This window comes from Chelonia mydas, chromosome 7, assembly GCF_015237465.2.
Source record: "Chelonia mydas isolate rCheMyd1 chromosome 7, rCheMyd1.pri.v2, whole genome shotgun sequence".
Classification (NCBI taxonomy): Eukaryota; Metazoa; Chordata; order Testudines; family Cheloniidae; genus Chelonia; species Chelonia mydas.
Window position 1 is genome coordinate 53,933,670 of NC_057853.1, and position 23,652 is coordinate 53,957,321.

General features: G+C 57.5%; 2 protein-coding genes across 8 annotated transcripts in view; one reads left to right on the top strand and one right to left on the bottom strand.

Moving 5' to 3' along the window:
- Nucleotides 1-4,680, top strand: part of WNT8B (Wnt family member 8B) — a 29,483-nt gene extending 24,803 nt beyond the window's left edge. For both annotated transcript variants that reach the window (XM_007072265.4, XM_043552052.1), the window contains 2 exons: nt 657-799; nt 2,597-4,680. In XM_007072265.4, coding sequence (XP_007072327.2) covers nt 657-799; nt 2,597-3,154 — 701 coding nt within the window. In that variant the 3' untranslated portion in view covers nt 3,155-4,680. The remainder of the gene's footprint in view (nt 1-656; nt 800-2,596) is intronic.
- An 8,666-nt stretch (nt 4,681-13,346) lies between these two features.
- SEC31B (SEC31 homolog B, COPII coat complex component) overlaps nt 13,347-23,652 on the bottom strand; it is a 39,978-nt gene continuing 29,672 nt past the window's right edge. For 4 of the 6 annotated variants that reach the window (XM_037905234.2, XM_043550347.1, XM_043550348.1 and 1 more), the window contains 6 exons: nt 23,067-23,369; nt 18,091-18,146; nt 16,571-16,717; nt 16,080-16,196; nt 15,293-15,364; nt 13,347-14,723 (listed from right to left, as the gene is read on the bottom strand). In XM_037905234.2, coding sequence (XP_037761162.1) covers nt 14,544-14,723; nt 15,293-15,364; nt 16,080-16,196; nt 16,571-16,717; nt 18,091-18,146; nt 23,067-23,369 — 875 coding nt within the window. In that variant the 3' untranslated portion in view covers nt 13,347-14,543. Of the gene's footprint in view, nt 14,724-15,292; nt 15,365-16,079; nt 16,197-16,570; nt 16,718-18,090; nt 18,147-21,458; nt 21,556-23,066; nt 23,370-23,652 lie in introns of all 6 variants that reach the window. The other 2 variants (XR_006291989.1, XM_037905237.2) reach the window with 2 other exon arrangements.

A 23,652-nucleotide genomic window follows, 5' to 3' on the forward strand; every position in this document is an offset into this window, starting at 1 on the left:
CATTACTTTGCATTAATTATTGAATTTCATCTGCCATTGTGTTGCCCAGTCACCCAGTTTTGAGAGCTCCCTTTGTAACTCTTCGCAGTCTGCTTTGGACTTAACTATCATGAGTAATTTTGTACCATCTGCAAACTTTTCATCCCACTCTGTACCCCTTTTTTGCAGATCATTTATGAATATGTTGAACAGCACAAGTCCCAGTGCAAGCCCTTCGGGGACCCCACTATTTACTTCTCTGGCAGTGTGCCTTAACTGGGCCAGTTGTAAGGATTTAACACATGTTAAAGGCACGCGGTGCCATCTACATTAGGCTGTTTACGTATGTTAGCTAACACCTTCCAATTCCTGGGCTAGACAAGGCCAGCGCAACCTCCGGTGCTCGTGGCTGTTTTCCGAGGGAGATCTCTCTCTCCATCTCACTTAGTGTCCAAACCTGGATGAAAATGGCGTCAGGCTGTGAGAGGAGAGAATCTGGAAGTGTGACCAGGTTGTGGGCTGGCTATGCCCCAGAGGTGGCACCCCAGCTGCTCCCCATCCCCTGGCAGAGCCATCTCACCCAGAGACCCGTTCCATGCTTTATCTCCCAGGGCCAGGCAGGCAGGGGCTGCCATGTGGGAGGCCCCTGGAACTGCCCATCTCGTGTCTCTCCACAGGGGGACAAGGCTGGCTGTGGGGTGGCTGCAGCGACAACGTGGGCTTTGGGGAGGCCATTTCCAAGCAGTTTGTGGATGCCCTGGAGACGGGACAGGATGCCAGAGCAGCCATGAACCTGCACAACAACGAAGCTGGCCGGAAGGTGAGCCCCCTTCTCTCCAACAGGTCCGTGGGAAGCGAGGGTTTTCCCCAGGCCCTCTGGTACCCGGTCTCTCACTGTGATAGTGATCAGCTGCCCTGGAGAAAGGCAGAAGAATGGATAGCAGGGCTGGGCCTGCGGAGCCAGGAGGGCATGGAGGGATGGCAGCTTTGGGGGGTCCGGGCGTGCAGCTGGAAATAGGCCCTGCTCAGCTGTCGGATGCTAGCGCTCAAGGTAGCTGCACCTCTTTTGAGCTCTAGTGTTTTCCCAGGGTGTGCGGGGCCTTGCACCAGTGAAGTTCAGTCTCACTGGTGATCGCCAGCCACTGATAGCTGGGACGGCGTGCGCAATGCTTCTGCAGGTCTAAAGAGCCAGTCTCCCCAGCAGCAAAGGCTCAACATCCGCCCTGGCCGATGAGTGGCTCGTGTGCCTCTGAGTTATATACTAAGCCACGTTATTGCACTTTTTTGTCCCTGAAGGTGCCAGTGCAACCCAGGTCTTCCCCCAGCCCCCTTGGGTAGCATCTCTCTCCCTGCCCTGGCCTTGTCTAGTTTGGGAAAACACACTGCGTGAAATCCCGGACCCACTGACATCAATAGCAAGCTTCCCATTGGCTTCAGGCAGGTCAGATTGCCCCTGCTGTGTTAGGCATTGGGGCACTACCACATCTCGACTAACATGAGGTGAGCCAGCATTTTTTGCCCTTAATATGGTGGACAGCCGTGCTTCAAAAAGGTGTTGACAGCTGGTAGGAAACCCCAAGGACAGCTCCCCCACACCCGGCTGACATGTTTTTAACCCCAACTCGCCTGTGTCTACACTGGGTGCTGCGAGGTGGCGAGCATCAGGCTGGTTAAAATGCACATAGCCACAGGTTTTCTAACAGGATGAGTTTCCCCACTGGGGCCTCCAGGCACTCCCCAGAGGGTGAGAGAGTTCAGTCACTGGCTCACAACCATCTATTGGGACATGGCGCTGACAGCCCTGGGGGAAGGGGAAGAAGGGTGCCGATTAGGGACCTGATTCTGGCACTTCGTCTGCATGGGCACACCCATGTGCCTGCATGGCGCCGTGGTGTAGTCAGTGGATGAAGTTACAGGATTAGGGCCTAGTGTAGCTGCGGACACAGAAGATCGTCCCCTACTCCGGAGAAGCTCTACTGAGGAAAGCTGAAGTTTCCTTTCTGGAAGCAGCAGCAAAGTGTAGGAGCCATGTCTTCTGCGTTTCAGAAGGATTGTCAGGTAATTGAGGTCCAGCCTTTAACCAGAGGAGAGGGAAGGGAGTTAACAAACGCTGATCCATTCAGTTTGGCTCTTTTCCTTGAAATGTAAATCTGCCCTGTCATGTTTGCAACCCAAACACAGCAGCCTGGTGCAGCGCTAGCAGGCAAATCCCCTTGCTAGCTGTAGAGGGAACCTGGCCCAGGCTAGCCTCACCAGCTGCACTGCAGGAAGTGGCGAATTGCCACCATAAAACGTGCAGCAGCGACAGCGACAGTTGCATTCTGCATTTGGTTTTGCAAATCCTTTCGGTCTTAATCCTCTGCTGGCCGGCTGGGGAGGGTTTGCAGTGTGCGCGCACACACACTGCAAATCACTCCATTCAGACACTGGATGGAGACACGGGTAAATGTGTGCGTGGGGTTTGCTCCATATTTTTATCTCGACAACGCTCCTTTCACTAGAAAATGGCGAGCTCTCCTGGCAGCTGCCTCTGGGCGCAGTGGCTCCAGGGACGGTAATGCACCAGCACGCCAGAGCGTCCTGGCTGATGGGCCATTACATCCTCTCTGTCTCCTAGGCGGTGAAGGGGACCATGAAGCGGACCTGCAAGTGCCACGGTGTGTCGGGCAGCTGCACAACCCAGACCTGCTGGCTGCAGCTGCCCGAGTTCCGGGAGGTGGGCACGTACCTGAAGGAGAAGTACCACAAGGCCCTGAAAGTGGATCTGTTGCAAGGGGTGGGTAACAGTGCGGCCAGTCGGGGGGCCATCGCCGAGACCTTCAGCTCCATCTCCAAGAAGGAGCTGGTCCACTTGGAAGACTCCCCTGACTATTGCCTGGAGAACAAGACCCTGGGGCTGCTGGGGACCGAGGGCCGGGAGTGCCTCAAGCGGGGCAAGGCCCTGAGTCGGTGGGAGAAGCGGAGCTGCCGGCGGCTGTGTGGGGACTGCGGGCTGGCCGTGGAGGAGAGGCGGGCCGAGATGGTGTCCAGCTGCAACTGCAAGTTCCACTGGTGCTGCGCTGTGCGGTGCGAGCAGTGCCGAAAGCGGGTCACCAAGTACTTCTGCGTCCGCAAGGAGAAGCGGGAACGGAGCGGGGGCGGCGGGGCCACTCGCAAGCTCAAGAGGAAACCCTAACGTCCTCTTGGTGCCTCGTCTCCTGTCCCCTGGCAGCATTCCCTCCTGGCTCTGTTCTGTTCCCCAGCACAGCCCCAAGGAAGGCATCGGCTCTTGGGCACTGTCCAGCCGGTGCGTGAAACAGTGCCTCTGGTGACGATGGCAGGCCACAGGCTGCTGACGGCAGGGCCTTGTCTGCACTGGGAAGTGGTCCTCACTTCCAGCAATCTGTGGCCCACACCCCCAGCACAGACAAAGCCAGCTGGGATTTGCACACCTAAATCCAGAGCCACACCCCTCCGACCCACCGTGTGGCGGGGGTGACTCTGGATTTACACTAGCAACACCAAGAACTAGCTAGTTAACACCAGATGGAAACACTGCTGTTCCAGTCGGTGTCCCGAGCCAAACACAGGGTTGGTATCGGGGAGCCTTAGCGCCCAAAGCTCGCCAGGTATGTGCAGACTAGAGAGAGTGGCAATCAAAGCTGGGCCTGGGGAACAGTCCTGCAAACCTTGAGCCAATCAAGCCGCCAGTGCTGGATTTGGACAGCAGCACCGCAGGCTCGGAAACTGCGGGCCTTGTTTAATATTCCCTGTGCGTGGCTCTCAACAGTCAGAGGCATTTTAAAAAAAAATCACTGCCTCTTCCATGTGGGGTGAAGGGAGAGAGAAGGGGTGCAACCATCCCCGGGTGGGAGAGCCCTCTGACGAGAGACCTTCCCGCCCCTGCTCCGCCCCTCCCCCTTTGCTCAGCTTTGCCATTCCTTACAGTGCACCGCAGTGTAAGTAAGCGCCTTAGCGGGGTGAGATTCCAGGGTGCCATTTGACCTGCCTAATCAGCCGCTGTCTGACTGCGTCCAGCCAGGGATCCCATGACTCGCGCTCTCATGCTCACACTCGCGTCAGGCCTCCCCGCCACGCTGGGAGCGTTCCTCCCCCCTAAGGCTCTCATATGCTGCCCCAGGGAGGCTCCTCGACTGCTGCTCTCCAGCCCCGCCGCGCCTTCCCAAGGCTCTTCAAAGGAGGGTTTGAGCAGACGAGCGCTCCCCCCCCGCCCCCCCGCATTTGCCAAGCACTCTTACGCCTCACACTAACTACTAAACCCTCCCCCCTAGGCTGAGAACACCGGTGGTAACTATTTAATGATGGTGTAAATAGGACAGTTGAGCACTTTGATGTTTAATTTATTGCACAGTGACTGTGATGTATACATAACAGTTTGCCTTGACACTGATTGTACATATGCTCCGGGCAAAGTGCGCCTTGTAAAGAGTTGGCTGATATGTCTCTGGTCCTAGTCAGGGGGTGAGGTGCGCTCAGTCAGCCGTGCAACGTGGGAGTTCACTGCCCCGGCACCGTGATTGAACGCTTTCCCGCGGGGCTGTGCCTTTGTCACCTGTTCTGCTGCAGTGGCCGCTGTTTGAAATCTCTTGTAGACTGATCAGGAGCCAGCCTAGCTAAATTACTGGCCAGTAGCTCTCTCCTGTAGCCATGTTTGTAAACCAATAGTCAATGCAATAAATCAGTAGCCAAGTGCTTGCAAAATGCTGGTGTGTCTAAGTCCTTGGGTTCTTTTCTTTCACTAGCAGCTGGATAGTTAATTGGGTGATTAGAGCTCTGGAGAGCAAAGTCCCCTGTCTGGCCCTGCTTAGTGGATAACATGAGCAGCAGATGGACAAGCTTCCTCAGTACTGCTCCACCCCCTTCCCTCAGCCGTGCCCCAGAGAGGGTGAGAAGTCAGGCCCTGACCTCTGTTGTCAGGGAGCCAGACATGTTGTTGGTATTTGCGAGGTGGATACACTGGGATCCAGACTGAGGCCTGACAACTCATCTCACATGTGGGGGCCATTGGGCAGCTGTCTGAGAGTATTGACAGGTTTCAGAGTAGCAGCCGTGTTAGTCTGTATTCGCAAAAAGAAAAGGAGTACTTGTGGCACCTTAGAGACTAACAAACGTATTTGAGCATAAGCTTTCGTGAGCTACAGCTCACTTCATCGGATGCATTCAGTGGAAAATCCAGTGGGGAGTTTTATATACACAGAGAACATGAAACAATGGGTGTTACCATACACACTGTAAGGAGAGTGATCAGGTAAGGTGAGCTATTACCAGCAGGAGCCGGGGGGGAGGAGAAAACCTTTCATAGTGATAATCAAGGTGGGCCATTTCCAGCAGTTCACAAGAATGTCTGAGGAACAGTGTGTGTGTGTGTGTGTGGGGGGGGGGGGGGGAATAAACATGGGGAAATAGTTTTACTTTGTGTAATGACCCATCCACTCCCAGTCTCTAGTCAAGCCTAAGTTAATTGTATCCAGTTTGCAAATTAATTCCAATTCAGCAGTCTCTCCCTGGAGTCTGGCTTTGAAGTTTTTTTGTTGTAATATTGCTACTTTTAGGTCTGTAATCGAGTGACCAGGGAGATTGAAGTGTTCTCCGACTGGTTTTTGAATGTTATAATTCTTGACGTCTGATTTGTGTCCATTTATTCTTTTAGGTAGAGACTGTCCAGTTTGATCAATGTACATGGCAGGTTAGTCTCTAAGGTGCCACAAGTACTCCTTTTCTGTCTGAGAGTAAAGACACTTGCTCTCTACCCTGCCAGCGTCTCTCAGTCCTCTTCTACTTCAGTCTCCAGTGCCAGGCTCCCCTGCGTTGCGTGTGTGTGTGTGTACATGGGTGGGGGGATTAGTGCCCAGGCTGATGGGCATGGCTTGTGGTAGGGACACTTACAAACCGACTGAATCCCTCCACCTTATTTCATGGACCGCCCCCGGCAAATCCCCCGGCTGGGAAACCCAGGAGAGTGCGGCTGAGGATTCTTTGGGGCTAACTTGCCAGCGCACGTCCGTCCCGTTCAGCGCCCAGAGCAGCCCGGGTGTGGTTCGGGGGTGGGGCTGGGCAATGGGCGAGTGGAGGTTACCCCTGCCTGGACCTGACTGACTCCAGGCGGAGGCACGGGCTCATGTTTCCCGCTGGTGCTCGGGAGACCCTTCTATCATCCACCCTCTGAGGGCAGCAGCCCTGGCTGGGCTGTCGAAGGTGCCAGGGAAGATCACGGTGCAGCTGCCTGGTCGATGTCACCGTTCCCTGTTGGGTAGCCCTCTGATAGCCCCTCATTAGCCCCTTCCCCAGCATCAGTCTCTCAAGCCAGCGCAGCAGACAGACGGCCTGGGACAGCTGCTGTGGGAGGTGGCGCAAGCAGAGGAGCTCCCTTGCCACCTGTGGCTAGACACTGACAACTGGGCACCTGGCTGAGCGGGAAGCACAAAACGGGTCCTTTGCCTCCAACGCAGCACCTGCCAAGCAGCAATGGACAGACCCTGCTGGGGTGCCTCCAGCTGCTTCCAGGTCATGCCGTGAGTGTCCGAGCGACCTCAGAAGAGATCACTTGGATCCAGACCAAGCTCTGCCTCCGGGGCAGCTGTGTTCCCTGGGGCGGGGGGCAAACAAACACCGAGTCTTCCCGGAGTGAGCTGCAGCTGGGCTCACGCGCTGAGCTCTGGAGACGTTGAGGGAGCTTTGAGCTGCAGCCTGGGAACTGGCTCAATGTCCTCAGTGCCTGGGGAAGACCCATAGAGAGGAACTGCGTCTGGTATTGGAGGAGATTGCCAATGCCATGTGATGGGATGTCAGGGGACAGCCCCTCTTAAAGCAACGGTCAGGCCTCGGTGTAGGAAACCAGCTGCTGAGACGGATGATCTCACCTACTATGGTCCTGTCTCAACTCACTGTTTTGAGGAAAAGTCATTGAGAAGGTTGTGCCAATGCATCTCGGCCAATATCCGGCATTCCTGGCTGCCAGGCAAGCCGGCCTGAGACCTGGAGACTGGCGCAGTTTTGCTCACCGTGATCTCTCAGGGTGGGGCTACAGAGCAATGCACCGTGTGACTGCAGTGCGTGTGCACGTCCCCGAGTTAGCTTTGGTGCAGCTCGCTTGAATAACACTAGCGGTGCAGCCGCCCCAGCGCGAGCAGCGACCCAGGCCAGCTGCCCACGTACAGGCCCGCCCCAGATGCGAGGCATGGACCCAGGCGGCTAGCGCATGCCACTGCCCGGGCTGCTGCAGCTTCGCCAGCATTGTTAGTGAGCTAGCGTGGGTGTCTCTGCGTGTGCAAGCGTCCCTCGGATTCAGTCCCATTGGGCAGCTGCCTCCCACGCCGCTGACAGCGAAGGAGAGTCAACTTGTCCAGGGGGCGGGCGGGGCTGCTCAAGTGGCTCGAACCCCTTCCTCTCCCCCCACCCCGAAACAGCTCCAGTGGGAGGGGCTCAGCGTCGGCAGCCTGGGCCTGCTGCTCTTCAAGCCAGGCTGCCGGGTCTAGCTCCTGTCCCAGAGAAGGAGGTGAGGGGGGCAGAGCAAAGGGGATTGTGATGGGCTGTCTAGGGGAGGAGGAGGGTTCGTTCTGCTCCTGACCCTGCCCCTGGAGCCCAGCGTGGGCGCATTTCAGAACTGGCAACACTGTCTTCACTCGTTAGGTGCCTCCTCTCAGTGGGAGGGGCCCCGGGGTGTTCTAGACTAGCTGTGGGCAGTGCTCGGCCATCACAAATGCAACCACCTCGCGACAGCAGCCCCACGAGGCATTGTCCTGCGGGGGGGAACTGGAGAATATAATTTCTCAGGCACCCGGAGGGAACATTCATCCTGGCCTATAGCACCCTGCAGCGATGAGCACACGGCGGCAAGACCTTGGGCTTAGGCCCAATATGCGAGGAAGCAAGAGTGCCTCTGAGCCATGGGAGCTGGGGGCTGCGAAGTCCCTTCTTGTCTCTCTCCTACACGCTGCAAGCAGGCAGGACCCCAGGAAGCTGCTTTCTCTCCATCAAACGGCCCCATTCACAAGAGGGGTAAACACCTCCATGTACTCCCCTCCAGTACCTTTGCAGGGCCCATACCATGCACAGGCTGACCTAATCTTCAGATATATAGCATGCTCCTCACCATGGTATCCAAATGGCTTCCAACATGCCCCTCCCCTCCTGGGGGCTGGTTGGCTCGGGGGCTGGGACTGGGGCATACAGATGGTCAGGGCTTAGGGTTACCATCTTTGAAATGCAAAAAAACCTGGCACTCCCCTCCCCCACCAAGGCAAGCCCACCACAACCCCAACCCCCAGCCACAAGGCAACTCCACAACCCCACCTTCAACAGCCACTGATAGTATCTAGACAGATATCATCTTCCTTTCCAAATGCAAATGGATGGGCATCATACCAAATGGACTGAAGGTGAAAAATCCATGGCTATCTACATACTGTCTAGCCAGAGAACACCCATAGATAAGATTGATAACGTCGCACGTCTCCTCACTCTTGCGTGACTCAAACCCTCTCTTTCACATGTGCGGTGCGCTCGCATGTTGGTAGGCAGCCAGCTGCTGTATGTTCAACGGTTTTGATCTGTTATCTCTTAAACGGTGGCAGTGGGAACACGGCAGCATCTTTATCTGGGCACAGACGCTTTTACCATTAGCTACCCCACTGCCTTGTGGTAATAATGCAAATCTTTAGACCCATGTAACACCCCCATCCCCCTCGGGCAGATTAAATTATTTTTCTGGACACTGGCAAATCCATAAAAAACCCGCCCAGGCCGGTCAAATACCAGCCAGGTGGTAACCCTCAGTACCCAGTCATTGGTTCAAACCCACCCCAGGTCTCTGCTAGCCAAGAGTCACAAGACAAGGGTGGGTTTCAGAGCACCAGCCGTGTTAGCCTGTTAGTCTGACAAGGGTGGTCACTGGTGTAGGCCCTGGCTGGACTGGAAGCCTGGCCAGTAGACCCAGGAGAGCAGGTCCAGTTCCTGGCTCTGCCCCAGACTCCCTGTGTGACAAAGCAACCTCCCCGTTCCTTCATTTATGGCCAGCGTTATACAGGAGGCCGGACTAGAAGATCACAGTAGGCCCTTCTGACTTGGGCCTCTCCAGGGCCCCCCCGCCCACACGCACACACTGGGGTGTTAGCTCACAGAGTAAATGCCTTGGGCCAGCCCCTCAGCTGGTGTCAGTGGCCAGCGTCCCACTCACCTCAAGGAGCCCTGGCCCCTGCCACCAGCTGAGCACCAGGGCCTGTGCATTTCCCCTTCCAAAGACTCAGACAACGCCCTGGATTCCTCCTAGCACCACCAATATATTTCGACCTCCTTCCCAGCCCCGCTTAGACGACGGGCCCCTGCCCGCTTTGCCGTAGTGTCATTGCTCTGCATTAGCAGCCTCTGCTCCCATCCCCCCCTCCTCAGCAGGTGAGCTCTCCCGGCCCCTGCGGGGATGGCCACACAGCAGGCGGCAGCGAGGCCCCGAGCCTGGGGCGATGGACTCGGGCTGCCATGCTGTGCCGACCTCGCAGCTCAGGCTCTCAGGCCTGGGGGAGGGTGGGGGTCAGGGCCTGAGCGCCTGGCAGCAGCATCTCCCCAGCAAGATTTAGCGCAGGAGTCCGAGCCCCACAAGCCCAAGTCTGGGGCCGGAGGCTTGCTGCTGCGTGCTGCGTAGGTGCACCCGAAGGAGCTGGAGGGTTCAGGACTAGCCCGAGGGTCTGCAAGCCCCAGAGGGCTGATTTCCCCCCTCCTGGCCGGAACTCTCTCTCCATTTCCTCTGCTGCTCCGCCAGCGAGGGGAGAACGGGGAGCCGCGAGAGCTGCTACGCGCCCCCCTCCCCGCTTGCCTTGGAATGCACCAAGGCCAAGTCCACAGGGAACCAGACCCCTCTTTCACTGGCCGTATTATTCCCCACACAATTGGTGCCTCCAGGCTCTGGCCTTCCCCAGCGACTGCCATTCAGCACAGTGACACCTGTTGGCGAGGGGCAGCCCCATCTCCCCCTCCCCACCAAGGCTGAGCAGGCGGCCTGCTGGGAGCGCCACAGCCGGGGGGTCCAGCCCCCTCCGCCTGCCCCTTTCTGTGGAACGAAACACCAGCCCAGCAGCTGCACAGGGCACTGACCCACGCAGCAGGCCTGGGGTGAGTCGGGCACAAGAAGCCCCAGCGGCAAAGGCAGCAGGCCATTGTGCCGCAGTATTGGATGCTTCCCCGTATTCATTGCGTTTTAATGAAGGTGCATTCCTTCGAGGAGAAATATTTACATTCGGCTTCCCAGGTGGTCACCTCTGCCCAGATGACACACAAACAGCTGCCTTCCAGGCCCAACCTCTTAACGGACAGGCACAGACGGGAACCAAATGCTAATAACTCCCCAAGACAGCCCCTTTCCCCTCCCTTGCCCGGAGTCAATGGAAACCCCATTTCACATGCTAATCCCCGCCGTTCTCCACACAACACCTTTTCCGAAAGTGTTTGGGAAAAGTCCTTGTGGGGCGTTTTCAACTCCCCGCCGCTCGGATTCCTTCTTGTCTTAGGCCGCGGCCTCTGTGTGGGTCTCTCACTCCAGCCGAGCTGCTTACAAAAAATTTAAACAAAGACTTTGGAGTTCATCAGCCTCCCACTGAAATTCACAGCTGCTGAACAAACTAATCCCCTCTCCAGGCCTTTCTTCCTTTCAATGGGTTCTTGGCTTCAAAGACACTTTGGGAAAGGACTTTGCAAGGACTCACACTGCTCCTTCAATAGAAGTTAGTGCAAGTATTATCCTGCAAGCAAGTGGCTTTACAAACAAATACTGCCTAACAATCTCGCCTCCACCGTGCACATACACACAACCCTCGCCTGCAGACATGATGTGATCTACAGCGGGATTAGCATGTTCTGGGCCTTCGGGGCTCTCATGCGGCCCCCTACTCTTTGGGAAGGCAGGCGCCCTTCTTTCAGAGTGGAACGCGCACTCCCTGTGCCGGGACGCTGCGGTACACCCAGCGGTATGGGCGCCCACAGGTGGAGACGTGCAGCCAGGCAGCTGTAAACCCTTGGCCCTCACTGCACCATCAGCCAACACCAGGCCAAGGGGAAGACCATAATGGAAACAGTTTAGTAGAGGCAGCGTGGCCCAGGGGCTAGAACACTAGACTTGGACTCCAAAAAACCCGGGTTCTATTACTCGCCTGCTGGGCGACCTTCGGCAAGTCACTTTGCCTCACTTTCCCCATCTGTAAACAGAGATATGATGAAAATGCCTTGAGCTCTCCACCTGGAAAGAGCCAGGTATTACATTATTAGCACAAACATGGCTACTCTGTCTTAGAAGGAAAGGCACTAAGTGCTGTGACCAGCCTGCAAACGCTTGGAGGGAGGGGGTTAGTTCGTGGAAGATTTGGCCTTTACTCTAGGATCCATGGGAAGAAGGGAAAAATTAAGCTTAATATTGGGGGAATCCCTGACAACAAGGGGTGCTGGGCTGTGGAAGAGCTTCTCCAGGGAAGACCATTGCTGAAGCCCCATTGTCAGACTGCTCAGAGAGCCTTAGGAAGGGGCCTGGAGGGAATGCCCCATGGTGGCTCCAGGGGACGGATGGACAGGCCTGGCCATCACTTTTCACAGCTGGGCAGGTCCCAGGATCCAGTATATGTAGTTCAGGCCTTTGTGCTCACTTTTCCACTGGCTTGTTTAATGCCTGGGGGAGCCAAGTTGGGAGCTGAATTATTATTTGCATGAAAGTAAGAGCTAGAAGCACCAACTGAGATGTGGCCCCATCTCGTTCTGGCCTTCACACACACAATGGGAGAGGGGGCCTGCTCCAAAGAGTGTCCAGGCTCACTGGCTGAACCAGCCAAAGGCTGGGAGAAAGAAAGGCTTATTCTGGCTCTTTTAGGGATGGGGAATCAGAGACACATGGGATTAAATGACTTGCCCAGGGTCACACACAGCCTCTGTGGCAGTCAGGCATGGAACCTAGCTCCCCTGGGTGCCAGTCCACTGCCTTACCCACGATACAGTGCTTTTCTCTGTTGTTAGCGGGATGAGAGCGTGGGTTACGTCAGCCCCCAAACAGCATTAAAAAAGCCAAGTAAAATGGAAATGCAGATTGCAAACTATTCCCGCACTTTCTCCACCGACTGCTCCTTTCTGCTTTGGTTAGCGCCCAGCGGCACTGGAATCCACAGCCCTTGTGCCAGCCAGCCTGAGGTGCCTGAATTGGTTCAGTGCCTTGCAATTCTGTGAAACCCACATGCAAAGTGAACGTGAAGAGCAAAAACCAGTTTTGCAGTAAGAATAGTCTCAGCCGTCCACATGCGCGCGCGCACACACACACACACGCAAACTCTCTCAAGTAAAAGACCCAGAGGCTGAGGTTGAGCACCCATGACTCTGCTGCTCAGGATCAATATGCCGAATCTAGTTCCTGAAATAGGAGACTCAGCTAAAGTGGTCAGGGGGACACAGATGGTTCTGCTGCCTGCAGGCCGGGCGTATGATTCTGCAGGTGGGTGGAAGTAGGAAAGCCAGCTGGTGAGTCTGACCCAGTGCATAGTACAGCCAAGCTTTGGTTTGAGGGCTTGGTACCGCCCAGGAAGGAGAAGCTAGTTTGCTAGCATGACTCAAACTCAAAATACTGAGGGAAACTAAAGCAGGGCTGTAAGATGAGAGACTGGTGTTGGTGAGGAATCCACTGAATGGGAGAGTTATTTTGCAGCATGAAAATAAGTGCCATGAAACATCCTGCCCCAGCACCCTTCTGCCCAAGTGCCCAGTGGATAAGCCCTCCCCCCTGGGACACGGGAGCAGGGTCAAAACCCCACTCTGCCTGATTGGGAGCAGAAACTTGAGCTTGAGCCTACTGCCGTGGAGACAAGGGGCCAGATCCTCAGCTGGTGTGACCTGGTGCAGCCCCACCGACACCTGTGAAGCAATGCTGAGGATCTCATACACAAGCTCAAAGCTTGCACACTAATATACCTGGTAGTGGTCACTAGTGCAAAACCCCAAAGATCACTTTCTGCCCCAAACCAGCCCAGGCCCCCCAGCCTGGTGAGGACAGATGGTTTAATACTGGAGGAGAGCACTCAGGGGACATGTTTTGTCTCTGTGCTACAACTGTAAGTGGTTTGTAACCAAGGCAGCCTGGGCTCCCAGCATGCCTGAGAAAACGCTGAAGCACAAACCCACAGGGGAAGCATCCAGTTTGCAGCAGTGCCCCAAACCAACAGCCAGCTGCAGAGCCAGGCTCTGCCCTTCGCCCCTGAAGGCAGAGATGACCCTCAAGCCCTGTTGAGAATGGCAGCTTCCCCAAAGGGATCTCTCTTCATAAGCGGCTGCGGGGGGGGGGGGGGGGGGGGGGTAGGAAGGGAGATGGATGGATGAGACAGACCCAGAGCCAAGGAATGAAATGCCAATTTCACAAAAAGCAGCTTTATTGAGGCACTTTGTGCTGACACAGCGAGGGAGAGACACCCCCGCCCCCCGAGGGTCCCGGCAGAGCACCCCGATTCAGCAGGGGGTGCTCCCGATCCAACTGGTGGGAGGGAGAGGCTGCCCCTGCACTGGATAGCAGGGGTGTCAAACAGCATGGAACGTCACAGGGTAAGGGGAGGGCTTCACCAGCAGGGGGCTGGGCAGCGCGAGAGCTACATGTCCCTGAAATACCCTGTGCCCCCAAGTGCCAACCCCATGGCCCCATCACCGCTCGGGTTCACTAGAGCCAACGCCAGCCGAATGCCAAGCCAGGGCTCAGCACGGCCTCCGGCTCAGACAGCACCATTCCCTGCAGCAAGGGCCCTCCATTTGCTGTGCCAATGGGCCTTGCAGGATGAAGGGGATGTGTCCCAGACTTGGCTGGGAGGGACCCACTGTGCCCCCAGCTTTGGGGCCCCTCCCCATCTAGGGTGAAGTGTTCAGAGCTGGCTAGGGGATTAGCACATCTCCCACGTGTCAAAATCCCCTAGCCAGCTCTGAAATCCCAGCCTAGGGGCTTTCACAAAATACTGGCTGGCAGCAGAATAGGTGCTCACGTGAGGCTGGGGGCCAGTCAGTGCAGCTTTCCAAACAAACACTGCATGCTGCGAGGGAGCCCAGAGAGCCACCCGGTGCTCCCCACGAGGAGCAGGGGAGCCAGAGAGCACCGGGGCAGGACGCGGAAGGGGTCAGGTGTGGGGAGAGGCGCTCAAGGGGCACAGTGGGGGAGGGTAAGGAAAAGGCAGCCAGGTGCAGTGTGCTGAGGAGAAGGCAGTTGAAGAGCAGAGGCCAGCACGCGCCCCTGCTGAACCATCGGCCTAGAGGGCGAGGGGGCATGGAGAGGGCCAAGGGGGCCAGCCTCAGTTTGAAAGTCTCCTCTCATCTGTGTATGGGGCCGGGGGTGGAGCAGACACACAGCTGCTCTGGGCGGATCTCAGTGCAACCTGGCCGGCCATACAAACACTGACAAGCCATGGGAAGGAAAGAGTCATTCCCCCATGGGGTCTCTCCAGGGGGACGGGGCTGGCCTGGCTCCCACACGCTGCTCGGGAGCTGGAGGGAGCCTGCAGCGCAGCGCTCGGATTCGCCATCCCGCTCGGTCTCCACGGCGACGGTGCCCCCCGCCTCCGCACCAGGCGCTAGACGTTCAGCTTGCTGGCGACGGTCATGAGGACTTTCAGGATGGGCATGAAGCCAGACACCTCACTGAAGCTGCTGCTGCCCACCACCTGGGTGTGGACCAGCAGGCCCTGCTGGTAGCTGCGGGCCTCCATGCAGCGAGCGATCTCATGCAGCCCCATCATGATGTGAGGGGAGAGCTGCGGGAAGGAGCACTGCCGCCTCAGCCTCACGCTCTACCCGTAAACCCCCCACGCCAGCCATGCACCAGATGGACACCTATAGCTGGGGTAGGCATTGCTCAGTGACGGGGCCTGAAGGGCCATCCCCACCCCTCAGCCTCACCACGGCTCTTGGGACCCTCTCCCTGCTCCTCTCTGGTGGATCAAGCTACCCAGTCCCAGCCTTAAGCCAAGACCCTGCTGAGTCACCTGTCAGGGAGTTTGCTTCCTGCCCAAGGGGAGGAGAGAGGCCAGTGGCCTCTGACTGGTCACTGGCTGTCTGACATACACACGAGGAGTCTCTCCTGATGTTGTAACAGCAGCACGTTGCACCGTGCCCCAGCCACACGGCTCCTGCACCCCACGCTGGCCAGAGTTGGCGCCGCTGTGGGGGTGTTGGGGAAGAAGGGGAGCTCAGCTGGTTGAGGGATGGGATGAAGGAGTTAAAGGTCACTGATCTCTAGAGGGCCACGCAGAGAGCACAGCTCTTTGCAAAGGGGGCCAAGGATGGGCACGCAGGAGGGCAGCGGAGGGGTTTGCACACTTACGGCCTGCTCCCGGAGCTTCTCGTACAAGCACTCCAGCCGCTGCGCCGCATCCTCCAATTTCCTTTTGGTTTTCTGAAGTGAAGAGAAATCCTCACCACGGGCTCTGCAAGGGGCAAACCTCCCATGCCACATCTGCTCCCACCTCCTCCCAGGCTGCTTTGCAAACAGCTGCACCTGGCATGGACCGTAACAAGCACCGCCACAGCACCCCCTGGCTGTGCCCCATGGGAAATATCCCCCCATTGCACCTGCCAACAATGCTGTGCCTGCGATGACCCTGGCCCATTCCACCCTCTCCAGAGATGCAGCCCAGACCGCCGCACTGCAAGCCCTGAGCAACCACCCTGTTCCACAGCATGCAGGCCACAGCAGCTGCTCGAGAAACAGTCCGGCGGGCCTGACGGCAAGGCTGGACAGAGGCAGCCTCTGCCCGGCTGCTCCCAGCAATATCCTGCCCTGGCCTCACTTCTCCCCCTGCCCATCCCCATCCCTTCTAGAGACCCGTGGGGAGACAAACAAGCCCCTGGGAAGGGGCTGTGTGGCAGAGGCTCAGTAGGGGCAGAAGTATCCGCTCTGCAGGAACGGAGAAGGGCATAGAAAGACTGTAGAGCATGGGGGGGTGTGAGGGAGGGAAGAGGAAATCCCCTGGTAAGAGAAGCAGCACCAGTGGATGGGGTGAGGCAGGGAGAGAAGTCAGTGGCTGAGCTGGGACAAGACCCCAGTCCTGGCCCTCTGCTTTAGCTATGAGATCAACCCGGGAGGAAAAGCAGCTACAAAGGCAACTCACGGGATCGGTGGCGACGGCACTGCAGCGCTGCACCAGCCCTTCGAAGGTGGTCTTCAGCCCCTGGTGCTCCGGGGGCAGCTCCTTCCTCTCGATTCTCTCTGTGGGCAGCTGGGGAAACTGACACCAAATGAAAAGCAGCCAATGGCAGCGTGCTGAGCCCAGGGCAGGTGAACTCCATGCCCCACAGCTCACTCCCCTGCCACTGTGGGGAACACATGGCTGCACTTGCAGCTTGTTCCCTTACAGCCTGCAGCCCTCTGGGGTCCTCTTGACTTGCTTACGCAGCATGGCTCACTCCCTCCTCCCCTGCCCTGCCCGAACGCGGTCATTTCCTACAAGGTTCAGGGAGCGGTCCCTGGGGTCCTGGCCATGCTACGGTGGGGAAGAGACAGATCCAAGCCCCAGTGTCACCAAACGATAAAGCTCTTACAAGCCAGCTTGCTCCTCACACTTGCGAGGAGTCTGGGGTGTGAGTGATGCCCCTGGGTTACCTGCATGCTGCCTTCTTTGGGTGCTCCCGGGGGTGCCTGGCCAGGTTCCTGGGATCTGGGAATCTGAGGCAGCAGGGCCCGTGGCTCTGTAGGGAGGCTCATTACTGGAGCTGTGATTGGAGCTGGAGGGGTGAACTTCTCTGACAACTACCAGGGAACAGAAAACAGCAAAAGACGTTCAGTGGCAGCACTGAGTCCACTTCAGAGAACCGGGGGGTTGTCTGCACTTTCCCAGGCCAAATTCATCATCTTTGCTAGCTCAAGAGCCTGGGAATCTGCAGAGCAATCCCAGACGAGGACACAATGTGCACCTCTCTCTAAACCCCGAGGGCCCTCAGAACGAGAGCGGGAGGCCCCCAATGCCCAGCCGGTGACCAGGGCTGCACGGAGAAACCCCTTGGGCTCTCTGAAATCGTTCAATCAAACGGATGTGCCGCAGCAGGCACTGCCGCTCCCCAGAAAGCCGACTCGGCTCTGCCGCGGCACGAGTCATGAATGCTGAGATTAGCCGCACAGAGCGCCAAGCGTCAGGGAAAGTCCCAGGATCTGGGGGGTGGGGGAGCGTCTCCTGCAAACACTTCACCCCACCCCCGGAAAGCCAGGGAGTCAGGACAGATTCGCTCCAACCAGGCTAGATCAAAAGGAGATGGCTTTAACGAGAGGCTAATCCTGTTGTAGTGAGCACAGCCTGAAGCAGGTTCCCAGCCAAGCTGCCAGAAAGCCCCCAGCATCTGCTCAGCACAAAAGGGGGTGGGGGGGAGAGTGTGCCAGAGGGCTGCTTATTGTACCAGCCAGCAGGAGGCAGCGATGGAAATGGTGTAGGAGCATTTGCTGTGGGGGATCTCAGCTCACAGATCCCGCTGAAGGAGTCACTGCAAGGGCCACTTGGCTGTGGGAGAGCTCACAGCAACTCCAGCCAAAGGTCTCCCGCAGAAGGCAGTAAACCGCACTGGTGACTGGGAGCTCAAGGTTACTCCAACAGGAGGTGCTGTAGGGGTGGTGTCGGGGCACAGCCAAGCACCATGTTTAAATTGGGTGGTGCTAGCAGGTTTCTAGCCTGGTTTCTCTCACGGCCGCAGAGGGAGGGGCTTTGGTCTGAAAGCTGTGTTTTAGCGACAGCGCCATTCTCTGAAGAAGATCCCGGCTCCCATCGAGGCGGGAGACCGCGCTAGCAGCCTCCACCTTTCAACCCAGGTGCTGTAGCAGAGCGGCACGCACAGCAGGGAGAGGGCCAGCAGAGAGGACGGTGTTCGAGGCACCATTGTAGGGAAATGCACACTGCAAAACACTTGTCCTGGGAAGCCAAGCGAAGACGGCTGGCACCCTGGCAGAGGAACAATGCGGGCAGCTGGGAGACCTGGGTCATTCACTGCATGACCTCAAGCAAGTCAACTCTGTCTCTGCTCCCCTATTTGCCAAGTGGGGATGGTGACAGTGACAAAGGGACGTGGGGAGGGGCCATTCGTTCACTCTGCGCTCCCTGGAGGTACAGTGAGGCAGATGCTTTGGCCAAGGTTTACCTTTTTTTTCTGAAGGCCTCCCCTGAGAGCAGAGGGATTGTTCCAAGATTCCTGACCTGTGGGGACAAAGAGCAAGACACAGGCATGAGACTAGAAGAGAACTCCAAGGTGGTGGGGCTCAATCTCTTACTGCTCTGTAAGTGGAAGGGCCTGGGCCTAGACCCACCTCCCCTTTCAACCCCCATTGTTTGGGTTGCAGAACATTTCGTGGAAAGGCTTTGTGGTCAACTTTGGGTCCACAGTCTGAGATCCCCTGCTCCCCCCGGAGGAGTCCCTTAATTCTGGCTTCAGGAACTGGAGCGCATGCGTGGGCTGTGGACTGTTTCCATGCCATGTCTCATGCCACCGGCACAAGAAAAGCACTTCATAGAATCATAGAATCTCAGGGTTGGAAGGGACCTCAGGAGGTCATCTAGTCCAACCCCCTGCTCAAAGCAGGACCAGTCCCCAATGTTTGCCCCAGATCCCTAAATGGCCCCTTCAAGGATTGAACTCACAACCCTGGGTTTAGCAGGCCAATGCTCAAACCACTGAGCTATCCCTCCCCCCGACTTCAACTGTCCGCAGCTTCCAAATCTCTGCCCTGGCTGCAAACTTCTACCGCCAAGACCGAACCAACATGTGTGCAGTGTTCAAGCGCTCCAAGGTCCAGAGCCAAGTTCCAGGCTTCCCACAAAACCAGACCATGGCCTGTGCAGTACCGGGGACACAGCTCCATGCTGTGGGTGACAGCGACAGTGAAACGAACACCACACAGGGGCAGTCCGGAGCACTGGCAGAAATGCGGGCAGGTCGGGGAAGAGAGATTTTCCTTTTCCGATAGCAGGCTCGGGACCAGCTCTTGGGAAAGATTACCCATTCCCACCCGCAATGTAGATTTCACCTCAGTAGCACATTCCTGGGGCAGTCTCTCTTGATTAGTGATTGTACAGTAGCTATCCGGAGGGGGGCCAGAGCCTTGACTGGAGCCCTTCAGCATTACAAGCCAAATAGCCCTCCTACTAAGAGAAGAGCTGGTGTGGGTACAGCCTCGTTTTAAGGCACAATATCGAAGGAGTCAGTGGAGTTAGAAATAAACGACAGCTTAGTAAATCACCCCAATCCCTATCTGCTCACAGGAGGTGGCTTGTTAATCACTTGGGAAAGATGCAAAGGTACTTAGTGCATTGAATGATTATTAGAATACTTCTGCAGCCATTCCTCCCGGCGGGTTTCAGGGATCACTCTCAGAGGAGTTCGGCTCAGTAGCTTAATTAAGTCTGCAATTATTTCTAGCTCTGGTGATTCCTAAGAGACCGTGTCTTAAAATGCTGCCATGCCCACAAGGACACTTGAGGCTAGCACATTCTGGCACTGCTCCAGGGCTTTAGACCAACCCGATTCTCAGCCCTTGCATGAACTCTGCTTTACCCAGAAGCCTTTTACTTCACTCTGGGCAACTTACAGTCAGCATCAGGCTCTTCTGGGTGCACCCTGACCACCTTGTCTCCTGCAGTCTTGGGAAGACTAACCCTGCCCAGGATGGGGTCCAGGGATTCTCCTTTGCCATGAGCAGGCCCCCTCCAACAGGCTTGCAGCCCTCCCCCTGTTGCTGAGGCGCTCTGAGAGCAATGGAGATTTCTCCAAACGACAGTCTGGCGCTCTCTACATCTAGTTCGGCCACCCGTCACTAGCCTAGCCAGCAGGAATCGCTGGGTGAAACACTACCGCCAGTGTAACGCAGTAGCTCAGGCAGGATGATCCGACCGGGGTCTTCGGGCCCTAAAATGGGAGGGGTAAGCCATGGGGCACCGACCCCAGAAATCAGGAACACGCTCTCCGGAAAGCGTATTTGTACACGATCTGTGTATACCCCAGCCCCATTAGCACTAACAATCTGTGCCCTGAGATACGAGACCTCGCACACTTCATCCTCAGCCCAAATCCTGGGGCTTTCAGCCTGCGGGTCTCAAATGACCCGACGCCAAGCTCGGTGTTCCTATTTGTGCGGAGCCCCAGGGATTTTTGTGCCTCTGTCGCAGGGATAGTAGTGGGGACCCTTTGTTCCTGCAGTTCTGCCCTACATACTGTACTGGCCATTGCACAATAGCCCAATGCCCAGGCAGGCAAAGCCTCCCACTGCTAAGCTCCAGAGACTGGCCCAAGGGATTCTGGGTCCGCAGCCCCCTCTGTGCAGATGGCTCCTGCGGTCACCTAGCATTACCCTCACTAGGGATGACTGGACAAGACCCCCTCCCCACAGCAAGAGCCGCAAAACAATGCCCAGGAATGCAGCAGGGGCTGACGGCTCCACAGCAGATTGTACCCAGGAACAGCGACAGGCACGGGACTGGAACTTAGACCTGCCATCGCCCCCCGGCCATAGGCACCGACTCCGGGGTGCTCCAGAGCTGGAGAAAGATTAGTGGGTGCTCTGCACTCACCGGCAGGTAAGCTCCCCGCCCCGCCTCACCTTCTCCCCTGAGCGCGCCATGTCCCAGCTCCTCAGCCTACCTCCCAGCACTTGCCGCCGCCAAACAGCTGTAGCAAGCTCCGGGAGGGATGGGGAGGAGCGGGAACATGGCGCGTCCAGGGGAAGAGGCGGGGCTGGGGGGGGGCAGGGGATTTGGGAAAGGAGTCAGAATAGGGGCGGGGAGGGGGCAGAGATTTTGGGGAAGGGGTTGGAGTGGGGGCAGGGAGGGGGTGGAGTCAGGGCAGGGGTGGAGTCAGGGCGGGGCCAGGGGCAAAGGGAGGTCGAGCACCCAGTGGTGCCAGTAGAAGTTGGCGCCTATGCCCCCAGCCCAGTCCTCACTCCTGTCTGCTGCTGGAGGGTGGGGAGCTGGCAAGCAGCTTTAAACTGGCTTTCAAATTCCCCTGGGAAACCAGCCCATCCATGCCTCCCTGACAGCCCTATCCACGGCAGAGACCTGCCTCCCCAGCACACCTGGGAAGGGCCTCGGGGAGCCTGAGATGCATAGTGCTGGACTGGAAAGAAGATGAGGCGTGGTATCTGCTGTTAGCTGTGCAGGAGGACGAGGAGCCGCTCCCCAGCCCAGCTGACACCAGGGTGGGGAGATGAGAGAGACACAGGGGTCATGCTCCAATCCCTCCAGGGCTGGGTGGGAAGCCGTAGAGGGGCTGGAGGCCAAGAGCCCCTCTTTACATTCCTGGGCTCCAATTGCATTAGGTCTGCAGCATCTTAATTACATCTGCACCTCCCACAAACGCACGCCGGGCACTCCCAGCTGGCCCCTCGGTGCGGCTTTCCAGTGCCAAGCCGCAATGCTGACACCTAGGTTCCTGCACAGCCACTGGTACAACTGCCCAGGCGTGCAAGGCAGACGCCGCACTGCGAGGGAGCACGCGCGCGTGCAATCTCATCATCTCACTGGAAGCAGCGGGACCACCTCCCCCCACTCAGAGGTAGGGGGCTGCTCTTCGTACTGCCTGCAGGATCTGGGTGGGGATCTAGCCAGGAGAAGACACCTGAAAATCAAGGCAGGTTTTGGAGTCAGAGTCACCATCAAGCTTCTAGTTCATCAGTAACATCCCAACAGCACCCAGTGACCATTTCAGAAGATTCGGTCCATCCTGAGCTAAGGGGGCAAGAATCTAGCCGCTTACCCTAGAACTTTTCCCTTTCAGCTGAGGCTGGATGCCAGGTTAGGGGATCCAAGGAACCCCTCCTTTGGCAGCAGGGTGAATTTGGTTCCGAGGAGCAGTGCTGGATTGACAGCTCTTGGAGGCCACGCTCCTGGCTCTAGCTCAACACAAGATACAGCCCAGGCACAAACACTGCAGCCTTCCCCTGGGCTCCAACAACGTATTGCAGTCATGTCCCGCAGGGACTACCCCTAAGATGGTCTCCATGACCTTCATTCATCAGCCTCTCCTCTGAGGCTGCAATCCAGTGTGATGATGTCACAGGCAATGCAAACATCTGTCCACCAGGGACCAGTCAAAGACCACCAGCTCGTTTCTCCTGGGCCAGCAGGTGGCAATGACTTCACATCACTCCCCAGCTGGGCTGGATTCAAACCAGCCACCTGGCAGGAAACAGCTCCATCCATAGGTGCCGACTCTGTGGGTGCTCCGGGGCTGGAGCACTCACGGGGAAAAATTGGTGAGTGCTCTGCACCCACCGGCAGCTCCCCGCCCCGCCCTGCCCCAGTTTACCTCCACCTCCGCCCCTGAGCGCGCCGCTGGGTCCTGCTTCTCCCCCCTCCCTCCCAGCGCTTGCGCCGCAAAACACCTGTTATGCACGGCAAGCCTGGGAGGGAGGGGGGAGGAGGGGGAATGCGGCACACTTGGGGGAGGAGGCAGAGCCGGGGCGGGGGTTTGGAGAGGGATCCAATGGGGCAGGGAGGGGCAGAGTTGGGGCGCGAGCAGCCACCAGCGCCGACAAAAGTTGGTGCCTGTGGTTCTATCACTAGAACCCACGAACAACCCTCAAGGCCCAGGAGACTCTGAAACAAGTGGAGAGCCCCTTGGAAATGAGGAGCGAGGGGAAGCTGGAGTGCCACAGAAGGAAGCATTTTATCCCACAGCCAGGTGAGCGAGGATCTCTTCCTTGGAGAGAGAACCCACCACTCCCAGCACTTCTAAGGCACCCATCATCCTGATTAGCTAAGCAGGGATGCCAGTGGAGAGATGACCCCTCACCAGGGTCGGAGCACGAGTGTGGAGTGTCCCCATGGAAATGGAGCTGCCACTGAAGCAGTGGTTTCCCCAGCGCACACTGGGACCGTGCCGGGTCAGCTCCTCCCAAGGTTGTGGGGAGCAGGATGGAAACGCGGAGGAGCCTGAGTGAGTCAGTCTTCTTAACAGTGTTTCACCAGAACTGGGGGTCTCAGCACTTCAGCGACCCCAGCCCTAACGCCACGAGTTCTCTTAGCCCAGTCAGAGAGCTCCAGCTGCCAGCTTCCTGGTACAACAGACCCTCGTTACCGGATCCCATGTGGGATGGGCATGGACGAAGACACCCAAACTATACTCACCGGTGGGAGGGGGAGGGATGCTAGGAGCTCCAGGGCCCCCCTGAGGGTAGCCCACACCCAGGGGGCAGCTGAAAGGAGCTGAAGGGAAAAGTATAGGGGACTGCCCCGCCATGGGGAGAGGACAGGCTGCGGCAGGACGCTGTGCAGGGACCGAGGCTGGAGGGAAGAAGGTTGATCCCGGTGCTGGAATGCCAGGGCGTGCAACAGGCCCAGGCTGTCCTGAAATAGGAGGCTGATTGGGAAAGGCAGCTGGTCCAGTGAATCTGGCTCCTGGCAGGCTGAATGGTGGAGGCTGGGACAATGCTGAAACCAAGGAGAACAGCGTCAGCTGGCGGCCCCTCTCCTACCAGGGGGAGGGTGTTTCCCATGCCCTCCCTCCCGCTTTGGCAAGCACCCTCCTCTCCTAAGCTATGCCCTCAGAAACATGCCCGGCCTTCTCCCACATGCCCATCCTCAAGCCTCATCCCACCCCGCAGCTTACCGGAGGCCTCTCCCTGGGCTCCTGACCGAGCCAGGAGCACATGGCCAAGCTGCAGCGAGGTACGTGGGATTGGCAGTGCACGGGAACTCGGAGCAGCCTGCTCCC